This window comes from Nanorana parkeri, unplaced genomic scaffold, assembly GCF_000935625.1.
Source record: "Nanorana parkeri isolate BGI_ZX_2015 unplaced genomic scaffold, ASM93562v1 scaffold1947, whole genome shotgun sequence".
In the NCBI taxonomy this organism is placed as follows: domain Eukaryota; kingdom Metazoa; phylum Chordata; class Amphibia; order Anura; family Dicroglossidae; genus Nanorana; species Nanorana parkeri.
In genome coordinates this window covers 106980-124664 of record NW_017308215.1, presented here as the reverse complement: position 1 = coordinate 124664, position 17685 = coordinate 106980, and the positions used below count along the sequence as shown (strand labels likewise).

Below are 17685 nucleotides of genomic sequence, written 5' to 3'. Positions count from 1 at the left end.
CTAATGTTTAAACTACAGTCAGGCAAGACTTTATAGCCCAAATTACCCAGCTATTTGCCAACTCTGACCACAGAGGCCACAAGCTCCCTATTATGTTTCCTCCAGCAGATTCTCAATCTGGTTCTAAGTCACTCCAGTCTTTGATTGATGACCTTGCCCCAGAGGAGTCACTGTCCACTGCTAATAGTCCCAAATTAAAGATTTTACTTCAACCCGTTCACTGTTCCCAAACCCAAAAGGGGAATGCACCCCAATCTTGGATTCAAAGCTCTGAATATTTTTATTCAAGCCCAGAAATTCAGCATGGATTCCAACAGGTTTGTCGCTGCCTCCTCTAACCAGGCAGCAGACTTTCTGTCTTCTGTGGACATCAAGGATGAATGTTTCCATCTCTTCAGCGTTTCCTACGTTTTACTCTGAAGCCCATACACTACCAGTCCTTGGACCGGCCCTGTAGTCTCTTTTCTGCACCTTGGGAGTTCACCAATGTTCTACCAGGTGGACTTTGTGGCTTCAACTGAGGCATCCTGATAGTGGAAAGGGCTATCCTGGCCTGCCAGTGTCCAATACTCCTGCAGACAGCCGTATATCCCAAAGTTTAAAGACCTTCTGTGTTCCTCCAAGGAAAGGATTTTACAGCAAATACAATAATCCTATTATTTCTAGAGTTAAAGATGGTTTATAAGACAAGACAGGTTTCAGTGGACATGTTTTGAATATTACTACAGTGTTTTCCTTTAAGTCATTTCTTGAGGTCTATTAGGTATGCTAGTTCACATTTTGCATTTTTCTATAAAATCAAGAGATTTGTAGACAACCCACTAGAAGCAGCGTAGATTAGCTGCTGCAATGACTAACTAAAGCTTGACCACTTCACAGCTGCTGAGATAAGATACCAGAGACATTCTTTTCAGTCAATCATCCAAGTCATAGACTTGTGCTGTAAGAAGAAATGGTAAAGCACATCCATTTTTTGTGGCACTACAAAAATAAAGCCTGCTTACAAAAAACTAAAACACACTGATAAGATTATTTAAATGAAGCTGATCTCTTTTACATGTACATCAGTAAAAAATATTAAAAAGGTCTATAATTCCCTTGAAGATAAACCACATGCAGATCTTAAAAAAAGCAATGTGGTAAATTTATCAAAACTGAAACAGACAGAATCTGGAGCAACTGCCTATAGAAACCAACCTGCTTCTCTTTTCAGTTTGTTCAATTAAGATTTAAAAAACAGCACACTGCAAGAGGCTTAAAACTAATTAAAATTCAAGTATTGACCCCGATTGCATTTAAAAAGAAGAAAAAAAAAAACCATTTATTTATGGATCAAAGGAGTATTGGGAGAGTAAAATTTATTCTTCCCAATACTTAGAGCCAGCGTGGAAAACTGCAGCTGTCACACACTTGTTCTACATACCAAGGGCTAAGCGATCACATACTAAGCGATCACAAACTAAAATTAGTATACTGTATACACCCGTGACCAAAAATTGAGGTAAAGCCAAAATAAAAGTTTGGCTTTACTTCTCTTTTAATTATTAGTGTGTTGCATGAATTTGTGGTTTTTTTTTTATAGTTGTCTGGAGTTCAGATTTGAATGAAGCAAAGCATAAAGATGACAAACATTATGCTGCAGCCCCTATATATGTAATTTAATTGTGTATTCAGCTTTTTCCCTGGAGTTCAGTTTTATCCACTTCATATTATCACAAAGAAAATATAAAATTTACACTTTAAACGCACATGGATTCAGAACTTTGCATAGGCTGGAAACTTGTGGTCTTCCTAATGTCTGCATCTAAAATAAAAGACAAATACAAAACAAATGCATAGCAAAAATAAGTATAGTGACAATTAGACAATGAAGGACTGCAGAAAACAATATTCCATAGTACACAGTTGGTTCAATTATCTACCTGACATCCTTGTCTTACAATAACACCCTCACTATATGATAAACCAAAGTAGCACTGAGTATTGAAGAAGTCTGGGAGCTGATCCTCACATAAAGGTGTATTGTGTAGAACATACCGATAAACCATCAATGCTCAACCAGAGTATAAAATTAAACTTAGGTTGCCCAAATGTCTGGAAATCTATAAATGAATATTTGAATGAGAGCATGGAGACAAGCTATATCATAGATTGTACTGAGGCCATCTACACTCTCCATATCTCATGGATGTATGAAGACTTACACATGAAACATATCCAAAGAGGAGACCCAGCACTGTGGGCAACTCCAGCTGTTGTAGAAGTAAAAGTCCCACGAGACATTGCAAGACTGACAGAGCCCATTCACACCAGGGCGGTTGCGGATCAGCGCGGTTACTGCGCTGATCTCGCAAGGGAGGTTTTAGTAGTGTTTATTTGCGTTTCAGTGCTGAAACGCAATAAAAAAACGCCCAAAACCACACTCATCAGTGCGGTTCCATTGAAACCTGTATGGGAACCGCTCCGAACAGCACAGCAAAAATAGTGCAGGGAGCAGTTCGGGCAGGGGCGGTTTGGATCGTGCGGACCCACGCGATTGCATGAACGGTCCCCATAGCAATGTATGGGATCGTTCATGTCGGCGCATCCGTGTGGCCGAACCGCCCTGGTGTGAACGGGGTCTTACAGGCGTGACTGCCAGAGGCATGTTGGGAGTGTAGTTAAAGCAAAGCTGGAGGGCCAAAGTTGCCTACCCCTGGTGTAGTTCCTCTGGTGATTTTTTTTTTCTGCCCCCTACTGCTTACACGGTTGCTCCCAAGCGAAGGATCATGTTTTAAATCTCATGGACGGAATTGGAAAACCCTCTAAATATTCAAGGAGGGGTAGAGCAGCAGTATGCACAGTAGGAGTAACAGTTTATGATATAAGCTACACTTTGCTGCATCTTCACAAAGGTTATACATACATTTTAAAAACTAGATGCCCCTCCACCCAAAATGAACATCTGCACATATTAGAAAGTGTCAACAGAACAGGCAGTGAAATACTGGGTTGCCCACAGTGTAAATAATGAGGACATATTTTTTAGTTCTACAAATCTATCAGTTCCTTCCAATAAGTGATGCTTTCATAGTATATCTTGCCTTGCCAATATTATCAGAAAAGATTTTACAAAATCTCAAGACACATAACATTTTATTTCAGCTTGATAATAAGTAGTATGCAAAGAAGACAAATGTGTGTGTTGAGCTGGCCATACACCTATAGATTTTCTGCAGAGTTTCTATGGCCAGATGGGAAAAGTGCAACAGATTACTCCATCTACCCTAAACTGTGTGGATAGAGGAATCTCCCACTGGGCCAAGCTTCAGTATCTTGCTAGTCGGCCCCGCTGGCTTAAAATACCTGAACAATCTGATTGGATGCAGGCATTGTTCGGGAATTTTGAGAGCCAGCGGGGCCGACTAGCAAGATACTGAACCTTGGCCCAGTGGGAGATTCCTCCATCCACACAGTTTAGCGTAGATGGAGGAATCTGTTGCACTTTTTCCATCTGACCATAGAAAATCTGCAGAAAATCTATAGATGTATGGCCAGCTTAAGCAGGGCTAACTCTTGATAAGTGACATCTATACCTAGAATCCTTGTGGATCTGCCTATCTCAAACAAATGAATGATGGGGAGGGAAGGGAGTACATTTGTAATGTATGATTTTAAATCCTTAAAATAGCAAAACCATCCTTATCTGCAAGGGAAGCTATTTTTTGATATAATAATCCACCACCGGAAACATGCTACCATGGATTTTCCCCCACACACATGCAAAGTGTCAAGCGTTCTATAGGCAGGAAACATAGTGAAAGTACTGGAAGTGTTACCAGAAAATCCACAGCCAGTGCAAAGTGTAGAGATGATACAGCAGGGCAACATACCGGCTGTGGCCCTCTCAGCAATATTCTATTTATACTACCTGAGAGAAGCGAAGCCATTGAGACAGAGAGTCCACATCTATACACTACAATCAGGTTACGACCATCATTCCCATCTGCATAATACAGCAATGGGTTACAGTATATCAAGATGGAAGGTTTATATAAATGACAAGCTATTTATGATGCTTTCTGAACTGACAAGCTAATCAGTACCAACATCTCCAATAGTATTGATCTTATCTAAATTAAAGCTGCAATCCATCCGTCTGGTAATATAAATCTTGTGAAACACTGAAAAGTCTGTAAAGTAATTGTGACCCAAAATTGTTTTTCATAATTCTTTCATGCTCTTGAAGTATTCTCAGGATCTAACAGAATACGAACATGTTTTATGTGCCCATTCCCACTGTTTTATTTCCAGTATCAACAGAAGTTAATTTTGCTTAGTCTATGGTTTAACCCCAAGCCTCTGCTTTAATCCATGCAACAAAATAAAGTTCTTCCAGAGGCACTACCCCAGTAGTTTACCTAAGGATCCATGCCACGGATATCTGCAAACAAACTTTCACCTTATTTCATTATACTCCATAAACTTTCAAGAGAATTACCAATATCATCATTGGAAACATGTGTGGGGCCTGTCTGTATGAATGACAACGTTGTCAATTGATTTTTAACTGGTGCCTTTAGGCCTTGTTCACACTGAAAGCGTGTGCGTTCCAGAGCGGTAGCTGCTGGAACGCACCGCGATCGCTGAGAAACTTCACCCCGCGTTTTGGGGCGGGAGGGGGCAAGCCTATTTGCGAGAGCAAAAGCCCTATTTTTGCGTTTGCAGTGGAACGGAACGCTGGCAAAGTTTTGCTACACGTTCGATTGCACTGCGGGCAGGGGGGCGTGGAAGTGGTGCCATTGAATTCAATGCACCGCCACTCCCTCTCCAAAACGCGGGGGGAAGTTTCTCAGCGATCGCAGTGTGTTCCAGCAGCTACCGCTCTGGAACGCACACGCTTTCGGTGTGAACAAGCCCTCAGAGTAAGATGCATTATATTTTGTATGTTACGTTTTTGATACTTTCTTTGCATTAATAAATATTTTCACAGAAAATCACAGTTCAGATCCTTTTGTAATTTCCGCAGGCTGATCCTTCTATAGGTACAGTCGCTTGTTTTTCCTCTGCTTTAATCCACCTAAGCACTGCACCATCATTAACCCTACAGAGTTCTATAGAAAATAGTAGTTAATGGGTGTATAGAGTATTTCAATCAACTATACAACTAAAAACCTACAACACCTTTGACACACTTCCCTAGACACTAATAAAGCATTTAAATCTGGGAAATGTGCTTCCTCTCTAGTGAAATGCCCTAAACATTTGCATCGTGCTACTTTTTAAAATCTATACGACAACATTAAGTACCTTTGATTTCATATTGATCCACTTCACCTATAGAACCAGAATCAGACAGATGAGCCGAGTCATGGGAACTTATCTGTGAACTGCTATCTGTCACACCGACACCTGTGAGACAAAGCAGAAAATATCTCCATTAATACAAAGCGACAGCAATCCAGAGTTCATTGCAAAGATGTTACCAGCAAATTCAGTGCAACTCCCCATAGTCATATAATTAAGCTTCAATGAGTGCTATCACTGAAGAAACTTTAGTTTTCTAAATGTCCAAAGTATTGCTGATAGATTACCCAATAGCTGTACTATAAACTGCAAAAACTAGGCAACAAACAAAAAAAAAAAGCAATTAAATTGGTGCCCACACTGTCCTTCCTTCTAGAGGGTGGCTACTTTTGTTCCCCAAGGTCATGTGTGTGTTGTAAAGTAGCCACCGCTCCAAGCTCACTCCTGTGATGGACTACAATTTTGCATTTAGTTTACTAATCTGTAATGACATTGTAGTCCATCACAGGAGTGAGCTTGGTGCAGTGGCTACTTTACAACACACACAGGGGCCATGAGGAACAAATGTAGTCACCCTCCAGAAGGAAGGACAGTGTCAGCACCAATTCAGAGATGATTTGAGGATCTACAGCCGAGTGATACACAAATAAGATACATTTTTATTAATAGTTAAAAGGTACTTGAATGCATTTCTAAGATTAGACCCCCAACCATGTTTTTTCCCCCCTGTGTGTCCCATTGTGGGAAAATGTACTCATCTCCTATCCTTGATCTCTCCGAAAGGAGCAGGAATCCCCTTTTAGGCAGCTGTCACCAGAAGAGGTGTCCCCACTGGAGGATTTCTACAAACTTACTATTCTGGTGACAATTGTAAAATGTTGAAATTCCCTTCACTTTCTGTCCCAGAGAGTGTGGCCACCAAGACAAATGGAGGGTAAATCACTCAACCAGGGACAAAGACAGCAATAAAGATCTAAGTCCTAACCTTAAAAATCACATCCTTTTAATGTTCACATCCTTTTATAATTTTTAAGCATAAAAGTTCAATCTTGGAATCAATTGTTTCAAATGACCTTTTGTTTGCAAATAAACTGTTTAAACACAACAAGGAAAAAAACTATTTGCTGAAAATTGATCAGAACTTCTATTAGTAATGTGCGTGGTCGTGGCGCGAGCCGAGTTCATCCAAACAAGCGCAAAACTGTCAGTGACTTACCCGCTGTCTCTGTTAAGTGTAGCTGCAGGGCAGAGAATGCCCTGGCTGCAGCTGATTGGGACTGGGACAATGTTTTGACAGTCTTGTGTTGGCTTGGATGAACTTGGGTGACTGCGATTCACACCAAGTTCACGCTCATCATTATTTTACACCTAAAAGGATTGTTCCTTTTTTTACGAAAACAGCTGTTGATTGAAAACCTCACACATTCAGTACAATTGATTCCTGAAAATGTTTTTTTTGTATGCTAATTACTTCAATGCACAGTATCCAATAGGTATGTGTGTGTATGGCCAGCTAAAAGGTACAGACAGATCAGAGAAGATAAATTTCCCCGGAACTGAATTAATTCTTAACCCTGCTGATGTCAGTCATCTGACTAAGTGCCACAGCATTGGTCATGTATGCTTAAAAATGTGAGGATCAGGAGGTTATCAAAATCACTATACTGCCTGAAAACCACTCTTCCAAACCCTTTTCTTTAAAATTATGTGACCAATTATCTGATATTTGTTCACAGAACCATCACCAGCGGGGAGAAGAATTCAAAGTGCCTGGGAGAGAGGTCAATTAAAAATGACAGGTCAGGCGACCGTTTCATATTTATAACAAGAATTCACAATCATTCAGCAAACCAAATGTATAAAGCCTGAAAGAAACTCGTAGGGGAGTGTTGCCTTCAGTACAGCAGATTAGACAATAAAAGCAGATGATGGGTTGGTCCTGCACCTCCTTTCGAATTTAAGAAATGCAGCAACTCAAAACTGTAAATGTGCCTCGGAGACTGCAGCACATTTCTGCTATGTTCACCAAGATTTAAAGTGGGCGTCTTACTGCTGCAGTGTTCGTCATTGCTCGCCCTTTTCTGAGTACGAATCTGCTGTCGCCGTAGACAAATTTTCTGCTTCAACTCTCGGATCTCACGATCACTGTCTTCTTCCTCTTCTTGAAGCTGACGCCTCATCATGTTACACTTCATGAGCTCAATAGCCCCAATGAGAGACTCTGAAATGCTGAAATGAGCATTTTCCTATGCAGAGAGAACAGAGAGAGTTGAAATACCAGTATAGCAATATAAAAAAATAAGGTGATTAAAATAAGCAATACATTTTCCTCAGAATTTATAAGCCCAGCATTAATAAAAACTGAGAGCCATGCAGCTGCAACATGCAGAAACAAGATATCAAAGGGATTTCAAAAATGTACATCGAATTCAGAAATATGTCATCATTTTATTACCTTCTCCAAGTCGGCACAGCTGCCGAAATCCTGCTCAGAAAGATAACTGATCAACGACTGTCCCTCTGACGGCCTTCGAAATATCCCTTCCGCACCATTCAAGTATTGTGTGCTGTCTGCAAGGAAAGATGTCAAATATTCCTTAAATGGGACTTCTATCTAGTTGGGAGCAAAACATTAAATATTTCCAACTTTCTATAGCCTCCTTGTAAATAACAATCTCACCTAGTTTGCAATGAAACCCATTTTATTATTTGGTCCCTCTTTTGTATCAGGTTTCACCAGAATTTTGAGTTTTTTGCCATATTAAGAAAACATCTGTGTTGAGAAAAATACGTAACTACCTTTACTAACCGCCTTCTAAAAAATCTGGTTGTCCTGTTTTCAAATGGGTCCTTTGGCTCCAATATTTGCTTTGTCAATGATGCAAAACAAGTATTCAGATCAAGAGTTCTGACATCACTGCTTGCATACCTGCTTGTGGATCAGTGACTTAAACTACAAAAACCAAAGCATTGCTAGGACACCAGGCAACTCAAATTTTAAGAAGAAGCTTAACAAAAGCATCGTATGGTATGCATTTCTTCTATGTCAGGTCCTCTTTAAAAAAAAAATGTTGGCGAGACTTGCATGTACCTACACAAAAGGGGTTACAAGCAAACTGGGATTTTCATTTTCTTTTATAAAAATCTCTTATAAAAAGACATCCATGAAGCTTCTTACTCTAGTGTATTACAGAATATACTTACCTCTTTGGGGACCTTCACTGGAGATGCTGCTACAAAATCCCCCCAGATGTCTGGTCTCCCCACATATGGGACTACATGGAAAACAATTTTTACTGAGCTTGCAACTTTCCCTCGTCCTCTCCCAAAAAATTGTCAGTATCTGGGAATTAGTCGCCCCAACAGAATCCTATCAGGACTGACTACTTCAAATTAAAAGGCCAACATTTTTTTGATTCCTATAACCATGCCAACTAAATAGCCAGTGAGATTACGCCCTTATCCAGTCTTTGCCCTTGTAGCTTTCAAGGTCACCTCCCTGTTCACTGGAATGCCCATCAGCACAGCAACAAGGTGTGTTACCTGGGCTTTCACCTTCTGCAAGACACCTAACAACTCTTCCCCTATGCAGTACCTCATTGCTTGAAACCACTTACCATGACTTTGCAATGCAATAGAACCTGTTCTGCTCACAGTCCTAAAATCCCCACCCTCAACTAGATTTCTAATAAGCAGATTATAGAAAGTTAATACGATAGACTTGTGTTTGGTACACAAGGTCCTTGTGTACCAAACACAAGTGATAGCTGGAAGGCTGTTATACCAGTAGTATTAAAAATACACAATGTATTTTGAACAAGTGCACAGCTGGGATAAAATATGACATTTTATGTTTGTCTGGAGTCTTCTTTTAAAATTGAAATAGTTATTTTAGTGTTTTGGAGATGGTTTTCTTGCTGCTTCAATTTTACAGCTGCTAGAAATGGCAGTCCTATACCTGCACTCGCCTCCAATACTTAAGGAGACCCAAAAACAAGGATGCCCTCATTTAAATAGTTAATCTTTTACCAAGAAATAGGAGGCCTAGCCCACCTCTTTCCACCACTCCATACTAAACGCAGAAGCTGGCCATCATTGGTAAGAATCAGTACCAACTCTTAGAAGTAATTTGAAGGTATGTGTAGGCATACACCAGGACTATCTTATTTTGGGGAAACTGAACAATCCCCACCCCCCCCCACCCCACATACATACAGACGCACACACACACACTTTCTGAACATAATTTCCTGGCTCAGTAGACATGGTATAAAGGGCCTGAAAGGCCTTGTATACAGAGTTAGAATTGAAAGCAATCAGTGAGCACCTTTATTGCCCTCCCATTAGCCACAAGTTAATGTACAACAGAATGAGGCCAAATAATGGAGATGGGTGCCAAGCAAGAGCTTTCCTTTCAGAGCAAATTGATTGCTGGCAAATAAAAAACAGGCTAAAGCTAAAAAGAAAAGCCAAGCAAAAAACAGTATTAAATGTAGAGCGCAGGTTCAGAGCTCATTTACAAATTTATGACGTATTAGGTGCGTTTTTTAAACATGCGTTTTTTAAACATTAAACATGCGTTTGCAAGTATTTTTACATGTGCTGGCATGCTATTTGAAGGTTTTCTATTCCAATTACTTCAATGGGAAATGGCAGGTCAACACATGTGAAACTGCAGCATGCAAGATATTTTTAAAATGTACTGCAATGCTTTATGAAATGAGTCCTACTGACACAAATGGGTATTTAAAGTACCATACAACTAAACTTGTGCAACAAAATGCAGAAAATTGCTCAAAATTGCATCTGGCGTGAATGAAGCCCATAAAGTAAAACAAGCTGAAGATTCAGAAGGGTGTGTGTTTGAATGTATTATTTTAAAATATCATAGATATTATAGATATATTGCTCTACTGCGAGTTCCAACTTAGCCCCACACCCCTTACTAAAATCTGGCAGATGGTGTAAAAGATTTTACCACCTATCAGTAGGAAAGTCAGATCATACATGTGCCTGGGATAAAGAGGTGCTAGCCAGACGGTCGCATAAAACAACAACATTTAGGACATTTTACACTTATATGACTCTAGTCATCACGCACCATAATCTATGTAAAGGGAGCCAGAGCCATTTGTTTTTCCATTACAGGGTGCATTGCCTCTTCTGAACAGTTCAGCATGGGATTCTACAAATACCCAAAAGAAAGAAGTTAGGATAAAAGCAGTATGTTGCAATTGTTTTCCATTGTTGAGGCCAACAACATATATATACATAAAGCATGCTGCCAAAATAAAATTACAAGACAATGTCACATTTTGTAAAGAAAAACACATCCAATGGCTTATAAATCTACAACATGGAAAAAGAGTGACATAAAATTCAACTGGAAATTGCGGAAAATGAATATAGCGCTACATGGACCAAAGAGAAGAATTCACTGACAACTGCCACAAAAAAAGAAAAAAAAAAAAAAAAAAGAAGAATGATTTGGATATAATCAAACGTGCAAAAAACAAAAGATAGTTTGCCTACAACAGGAAAACAAACAGTTACATAAAATCCAACTAAAATGTGAGGAAAATGAAAAAGGAATATAGCGGCACATGGCCCAAACAGAAGAATTCACTGACAACTGCCACAAAAAAAAACAATGATTTGGATATAATCATACGTGCAAGAAACACAAAAGATAGGTCTCCTAATGAGCAAAAGCACTGGGTCATATACCAAGAACAACTACTGAGCATAGAGGCTGGTGCAATTAAAAATACTACTACCATATAATTAGAAAACTCATTTTGTTATGAATATCAAACTAAAACCCACTCAAAAGCAGATATTTGTACTCCACTTGACGGATCATTTAGAAATTACTGTATGGAGGAGTTCTGCTAAAAGTGATTTTTGACTGAACGAGTTCAAAAAGGGATTTTAACTTACAGAAGGTTGGCAAAGACAGTGAGGTAATATCCCCTCCCCTAGAAGACAGGTTACTAATAACCTTCCCAGTAACTACTTCCAGATCTCATGCTTGCTCATTCAGTTTAAACACCAGTCAAGCTAGGAGTACCATGAAAGCCCAACATTTAAAAAAGAAGAAAAAAAAGTTATTTACGGTAAATTTAAAACCCTTTTTTCATTATTGGCATTAGGACTGAACAGAACTGTAGAAAACTCACAGGAAACCCTCCTGGAAACGGTGGCACCGAGCAGGCCATCGTGCAAAGTTGCAGTGCCTTGCAGACGAGGTTATAGTACTGCAAAACCTGGCAGGCAACCCAATGAAGTTGCAAGATTTGAAGACAATTCTATGAAAGCGCAGAATCTTGACGACAATCCAGTGGAAGTGTAGGATACAAAGACAAATCTTGAAGACAGTCCTGTTGGGTTGCAGAATCTAGCAGATCAGCCATACAAATGTGTCTGATGGATAAATCTCATGAATGCAATCTTTCTTTCTACAGTCTTCAATCTTGCATATTGAATATCCAGATTTGCCAAAACTGGCAGACATTTCTGTTATCCTGTGAAGCAGCTGAATCATACTAATAATCATGTGGTGCTACCAATTCTTGCAGTGCCACAATGTACTGCAAAGTGTAAAGATCTGATAGCTAGTCCATCCCATGGAAATACTGGCATTTTGCTGACAATCCAATGAAAATGGCAACAGGTGATAGGCCTAATTGTAAGCAGTCTATCCTCTTTCCTGCAGCACTTCTGGGTAAGACCATAGTGAAAGACAATCACTTAACGTACTAGAGGACAGCCAATGCCAGCAATGCTAATTAGTAGCAAGAAGTACCATCACCTCACAGGGGCCCTTGATGATGTTAATCTTAACAGCCAGTCATAGATATATCATATACCTCCACAGATATCATGACTACATACAACAAGCATCATTGAAGCAGTAACACCAGGATAGGAACGCTCCTAATAGCATAGAAAATCCTGGACAGGTTTCTAGGTTTCGTTGTGTAACAATGCTGTATGTCAGAACATGGAGTACATATGCATCCATCTAGAGATAGGTATTATTAAAACGAGAACTATGGGGTCAGTGTTTTTCCCCATAGTTCTCCTTAGGGTAACGGGAGGACACAAACTAGCGTCCTCCCGTTACCCTAAGCTCAGTATACCGCGAGCTACGGCTCGCGGTATACCGAGATGCCGCAGCCGGAGCGGATCCCGACGTAGATGACGGGATCCGCCCAGCTGCGTGAGTGACAGCTGGCTCTGCCTATCTAGAGGCAGAGCCAACTGTACCCGCCCCCTCCCCCGTCCGTTCCGCCAGTCAGCGCTTGCAGATCGGAGCGGGGAGAGGGGAATCCAGCCCCTTCCCCTGTCACGGAGGAGAGCCGTGACAGGATCGAGAGGCGAGCGAACGCCGGTATGCGTTTGCTCACCTCCCAGTCTACTGAGCCGACCTGTGACAGTCTCATTGTCACAGGTCGGCTAGAACTATGAGGTGAGTGAAAAGCACTCACCTCATAGTTCTCCTTTAAAGAGGGTTAAATTCCATAGATGACAGCAGTCATTTAAAGTCTTTCAGCTAGGGTATTTCATAAGAATACAATAGACTCCAATGGGAATGTCTCTCAGGAGGCAGCCCAGCAGTAGGCGCAATTCATTATCAAGGTAAATAGAGCAGTAGACTACAATCCTATATTCCAACAGATATCATAGAATTCCATGTAAAGCAGCTTTCCATTAGCTTAATTTCAAGGATGTGGCATCATAAGATAAGCATTTTTGTATAATCTCATATTAGCTCCAAACGAAAAGGTTCCAAGGCTGTAGATCAATTCTTAAAGCAAATATGGAGGTAAAATCCCCTAAGAAGAGTAATGAGACAAGTTTCTTTTGGAAAAATACACTACCTGGACAAAACAAAGTCACCACCTGGATTTAGCTAAGCAAATAGGTAAGAGCATTCCATTGAATAATAGGTGCAGTGATTAATATGTTTCATCTGGTAAAATGAGGTCAGCTGCCTACCTGAATTTACTGAATGACCAGGTTTTCCATCAATGGATTTTTTTTCCTCCCTGATGGCATTGACATATTCCAAGTTGACAATGCCAGGATTCATGGGGCTCAAATTGTGAAAGAGTGGATCAGGGAGCATTTTCTTCTATCTCACAGAAGTGAGATATTAAATAAAAGGGAAGGGAGGCAAACTGCAACACTTAGCCTCAGTCGATGACCTCTTTTTGTTTAAGATGTATTTGTGCTGAGCTGCTACCAACGGCCAATCAGATCTTGCAGTCTGAGAAGTATAGACAGTATGCACCTTTTTACACATTTCCTTAACAATGGAAGAAGGCAATTTAGCCACAGGAACGTGCAGCTAGAAGAAGTGAAAGTAGTCTGCGCCAGTCCACATTTCCTCTATACAGTGGTGGACAGGGACCTAGCACCTACCACAGCCGCATGGCCTAGAAGTGTCTCCCACTTAAAGCTGAAGAAAACTTTCACAAAACAATAGAGTTTTGTAGAGCTTTGTAAGTAAAGCATTATGGCACCAAATCAAAAGGAAAAAGCAAGCATGGGAGCAGGTTGGCATTACAGAGTCTTTGAATTCATGACCTGCCTCCTAGGAGAAGAGCCAATATCCCACTGTCTTTGTGTCTTCCTGAGTGTTAAAGAAATGTGCTCAATACTTTAAACATTAAATCAAGAGCAATACTGAGCTGTAACTGTGCCATTACAAAGCAAAAGCCAACACTATTTATATGTGCAACAGTGCCTCTCATGTCAGTATTGCATCTATATCACCAGTGCTTCCGCTGATCATTGGTAACAGATGCTGGACCTGCCACAGGGTCCTCCATTATAATAGTGATATCCCGGTCACCTCCTAGTGCCAGCAGTCAGAGTAAAAAAGTGGATTTTAGGAAAGAAAGAGATATATAGAATACAGATATCCTTGTAAGAATGTGATTATACATTACAAGCACTCTGAAAAACATACAGTGATAAAAATGCCATCTACTGTAGACTTAAAGTGACACTGAGCTCAGGAGTTAAACCTTAAAAATGTATTCAAGTACCTTAACTACTAACAAAAATGTATCTTATTTGTGTATCACTCGGCTGTAGATCCTCCAATCATCTCTGAATTGGTGCCGACACTGTTCTTCCTTCTGGAGGGTGGCTAATTTTGTTCCCCATGGTCCCTGTGTGTGTTGTAATGTAGTCACCGCTTCAAGCTCGCTCCTGTGATAGACTACAATCTCACTTTTAGTTTATGAATTTGTAATGAGTTTGTAGTCCATCGGTGGCTACTTTACAACACACACAGGGACAATGGGGAACAGAAGTAACCACCCTCCAGAAAGAAGGACAGTGTCAGCACCAATTCAGAGATGATTTGAGGATCTACAGCCGAGTGATACACAAATAAGACATTTTTGTAAATAATTCAGATACTTAAATGCATTTCTAAGATTTACCTCCTGAGTTTAGTGTCACTTTAGCAGCATATTTGGTTTCTCCAGTTCTGTGTAGTATACAATTACAGAATTGTTTAGACCATTCCCTTTTGCAATCCTATCTTGTTAAAATACTTTTTTATTGCATTTTTTTGAATATTTTGTATTATTGCAAAAAATGTAAACATTTTATTATATTAATAATTATAATAATTTCTGTTACTTGCAATAGAGCAAGAGTATTTCGTTTGTAAACTTTTATAAAATCCTCGCTGCTCTGCTCCTGTAAAAAAGTTGCACGGACATTTAAGACAAATAAAAAAGGCAACCTCATGCACAGAAATTCTCAGCAATGTCCCAAGCTTTCCTGGGTTTGAATTTTGGACTGATGCTGTGATGATACAGTTCAGCACTGTCCATACTTTTTTTTTCCCCCTAAGAGCATAGTTACATTTTTAGGACAAGCTTTCAGGGGTCAACCCCCTTTATCAGTCCAAGCAGTACCAATACACAACAATCTCTTGGGAAAACACACGCACATGTGAGATTGATGTCTTTGCAGACGTTTGCTATTAGTACGGCTTGTACTGAGAAGAAGGGGCAGACCTCTAAAAGCTTGCCTGGAAAATGTAACTGTTAGTGCATAAAAAAGTAACACGGACAGTATTTAGCTGTGTTGTTACAAGTTGCAAGTGTCCTAATACAGCTAAATTCATCTTAAATCTGATTTAAATCCAAAAACTGAATATGGTGGCTGCATTTTTTTAGTCGATTTCCCTGGTGATCTGGCCAGTAAAACACTTCCTGTCTTAGGGTGGCTCCACTCTATGGAGGAGCAATGAAGCCACCCTTAAGGTGGCCATACACTTTACAACCATCGCAAGACCCGAGTCTTGCGATAGTTGTAAAGTAATTTAAAAAACGTACGATCTGCCCATCTTGGACAGGCAGATCGTACTTGCGACCCTGAGGGGCGGGCTTTCAATGACTGCAATGCTGAGCGTGCGCACACCGGCCCGTGTGGAATTGATCTTAAGATCATGCTAAAAACCAGCCGAAAATGGTACGATTCTCGGCTGGTTTTCTAGCATGCTCCTTAGACAAAAGACGTGCGACCGTACAGTAGAAACGGTCGCACGTCTTCATTCACACTGCACGATTGTCGTACGATCGCGGGATTTCCCGCGATTCTCGCACGAGAATCGTGCAGTGTATGGGCACCTTTAGATGGACTAGCAGATTTAGATGGGATTTCACTAAAAAATTAAAGCTGAACTCCAACTAACACTTTTTAATCAGTTATAGCAACCATTGTTTTCTTTTGGGATAAAGGCTTTACATAAATGAATAAAAGCTGACCATTTTAACACAGCCCTGTAGTTTGTCTCAACCCTCTAATTTACACTTTTGCTGGACAGCTTGGACTGGTAGGAAGTTGAAAAATTACAGACTTATTGGACGGATCATGAGGTGAAAATAAAAGGAAAAAAAAGTTAAAAAAGAAAATGAATGCAGATTTAAGAATTGGTAAGCTGCACTATGACATTTTTGCTGTGGGGTTAGATTTGCTTTAAATGGGATGACACAGGCAGACAAGACTGAGCACCACCTAGCACTTTTTCTGAAAGAATCTGTCTGCTGGAATCTATGTAATGTATACTGTATAGATGACCTGTTATATATTGTCTCCCTTTAAACTGAAACTGCACAGGAAAAGTGCTGTTTCAGCGAAATAATTATTTGTCCAGTAATTGCATCATCTACATCCCGAGAGTGACTGCTTAAAGCATGTGATCAACATCAACACTGCCATACACTGTGTGTATGTATGCGAGTCATACACTGAAACAAGGACATTTTTAAGTGCCCTTGTGTTCGCATCTGTTGAAAAAGGGATGCCAACCCAACGGATCTGGTGTGAATGGGGCCTTAAAGTCCAGCACCTCCTGTTCATAGCTGCTATACTGTACTGATCACCTGAATTAACCTAGGGTGTGTCTACCTAACATAATTAGTTTTTGGAGGGCAGGGGTGCCAACAGGGCCACCCATGGCTTACATTTTGAGAAGTGTATGGCCAGCTTTCGTTCAGTGTTTTGACTGGTCTCCTATAGGGTTCAGTTAGACATTTTTAGTGATTTGTTACACCTTCAATATTAGTCACAATTTGACTACAAAATATGCAGATGCATTAAAACAAGTATCGTGCATTGACAGGACACACAAACAACAAAACAATGTTGAAGACAAAGCCAATAAATGAATGTTCTTACCATGATGTTTCCCAATAGTCACATTGGTGTCAGAATGAGAGCGCATGTGACTCTTTTTTACGTGATTTGACAAGTTACCGATTTGCCCCTCTGAGAAGCTGGAGCGGCGTGGCACAGAGAGCAGACATATGCTGGGGATAACTGGTGTAGTCTGAACAGGTGTATCTGGAGGTTGAGAACCAGTGAAGAGATTTGAGCTGCTGCTCTGGGTAGAAGTTCTACGGCTCATGTTTCCGATAGCCAAGTACTCTGGACCATCATCTGCCTCACTCGGTGGGTCCTCAGGGCTACCAGTCTCTCCACTGAGGCTGGTTAAAGTGCTAATACTCATTTCACTAACAGGAGAAAATGGTTCACGAGGTGACAAGTCGTGGATGGCAGGACTGGACTCATTCACAGGCAAAGATAAACTCACTTTATAAACATTATTTTGCTGATCAACCAAGCTGGAGCACAAATCTAAAACAAAATGAAAAAAATACAAATCATGAAATGCTTCAAATAAAAAAAAAATCAAACATATTACATTATGCTGACTTTCACAAATAAGCTGTTTCTCAGTCATTGATTGCATCATGCCATTTCAGCATTTAAATTGATTGTGTTCGCTTACATATAACATGATGAAACAGGCCATAAATGCAATAAACTATGCTTGGGCTTGCTACAGTACTAGATTTTTTTTTCCAT

At 40.2% G+C, this 17685-nt stretch overlaps 1 protein-coding gene across 1 annotated transcript in view; it reads right to left on the bottom strand.

Moving 5' to 3' along the window:
- RUBCN (RUN and cysteine rich domain containing beclin 1 interacting protein) overlaps positions 1 to 17685 on the bottom strand; it is a 51748-nt gene that overhangs the window by 13444 nt on the left and 20619 nt on the right. Inside the window, exons 7-14 of the mRNA XM_018572144.1 lie at positions 16996 to 17454; positions 14105 to 14149; positions 10388 to 10471; positions 7742 to 7857; positions 7337 to 7532; positions 5290 to 5391; positions 3911 to 3985; positions 1750 to 1804 (exon numbers count right to left, since the gene is read on the bottom strand). Coding sequence (XP_018427646.1) covers positions 1750 to 1804; positions 3911 to 3985; positions 5290 to 5391; positions 7337 to 7532; positions 7742 to 7857; positions 10388 to 10471; positions 14105 to 14149; positions 16996 to 17454 — 1132 coding nt within the window. The remainder of the gene's footprint in view (positions 1 to 1749; positions 1805 to 3910; positions 3986 to 5289; positions 5392 to 7336; positions 7533 to 7741; positions 7858 to 10387; positions 10472 to 14104; positions 14150 to 16995; positions 17455 to 17685) is intronic.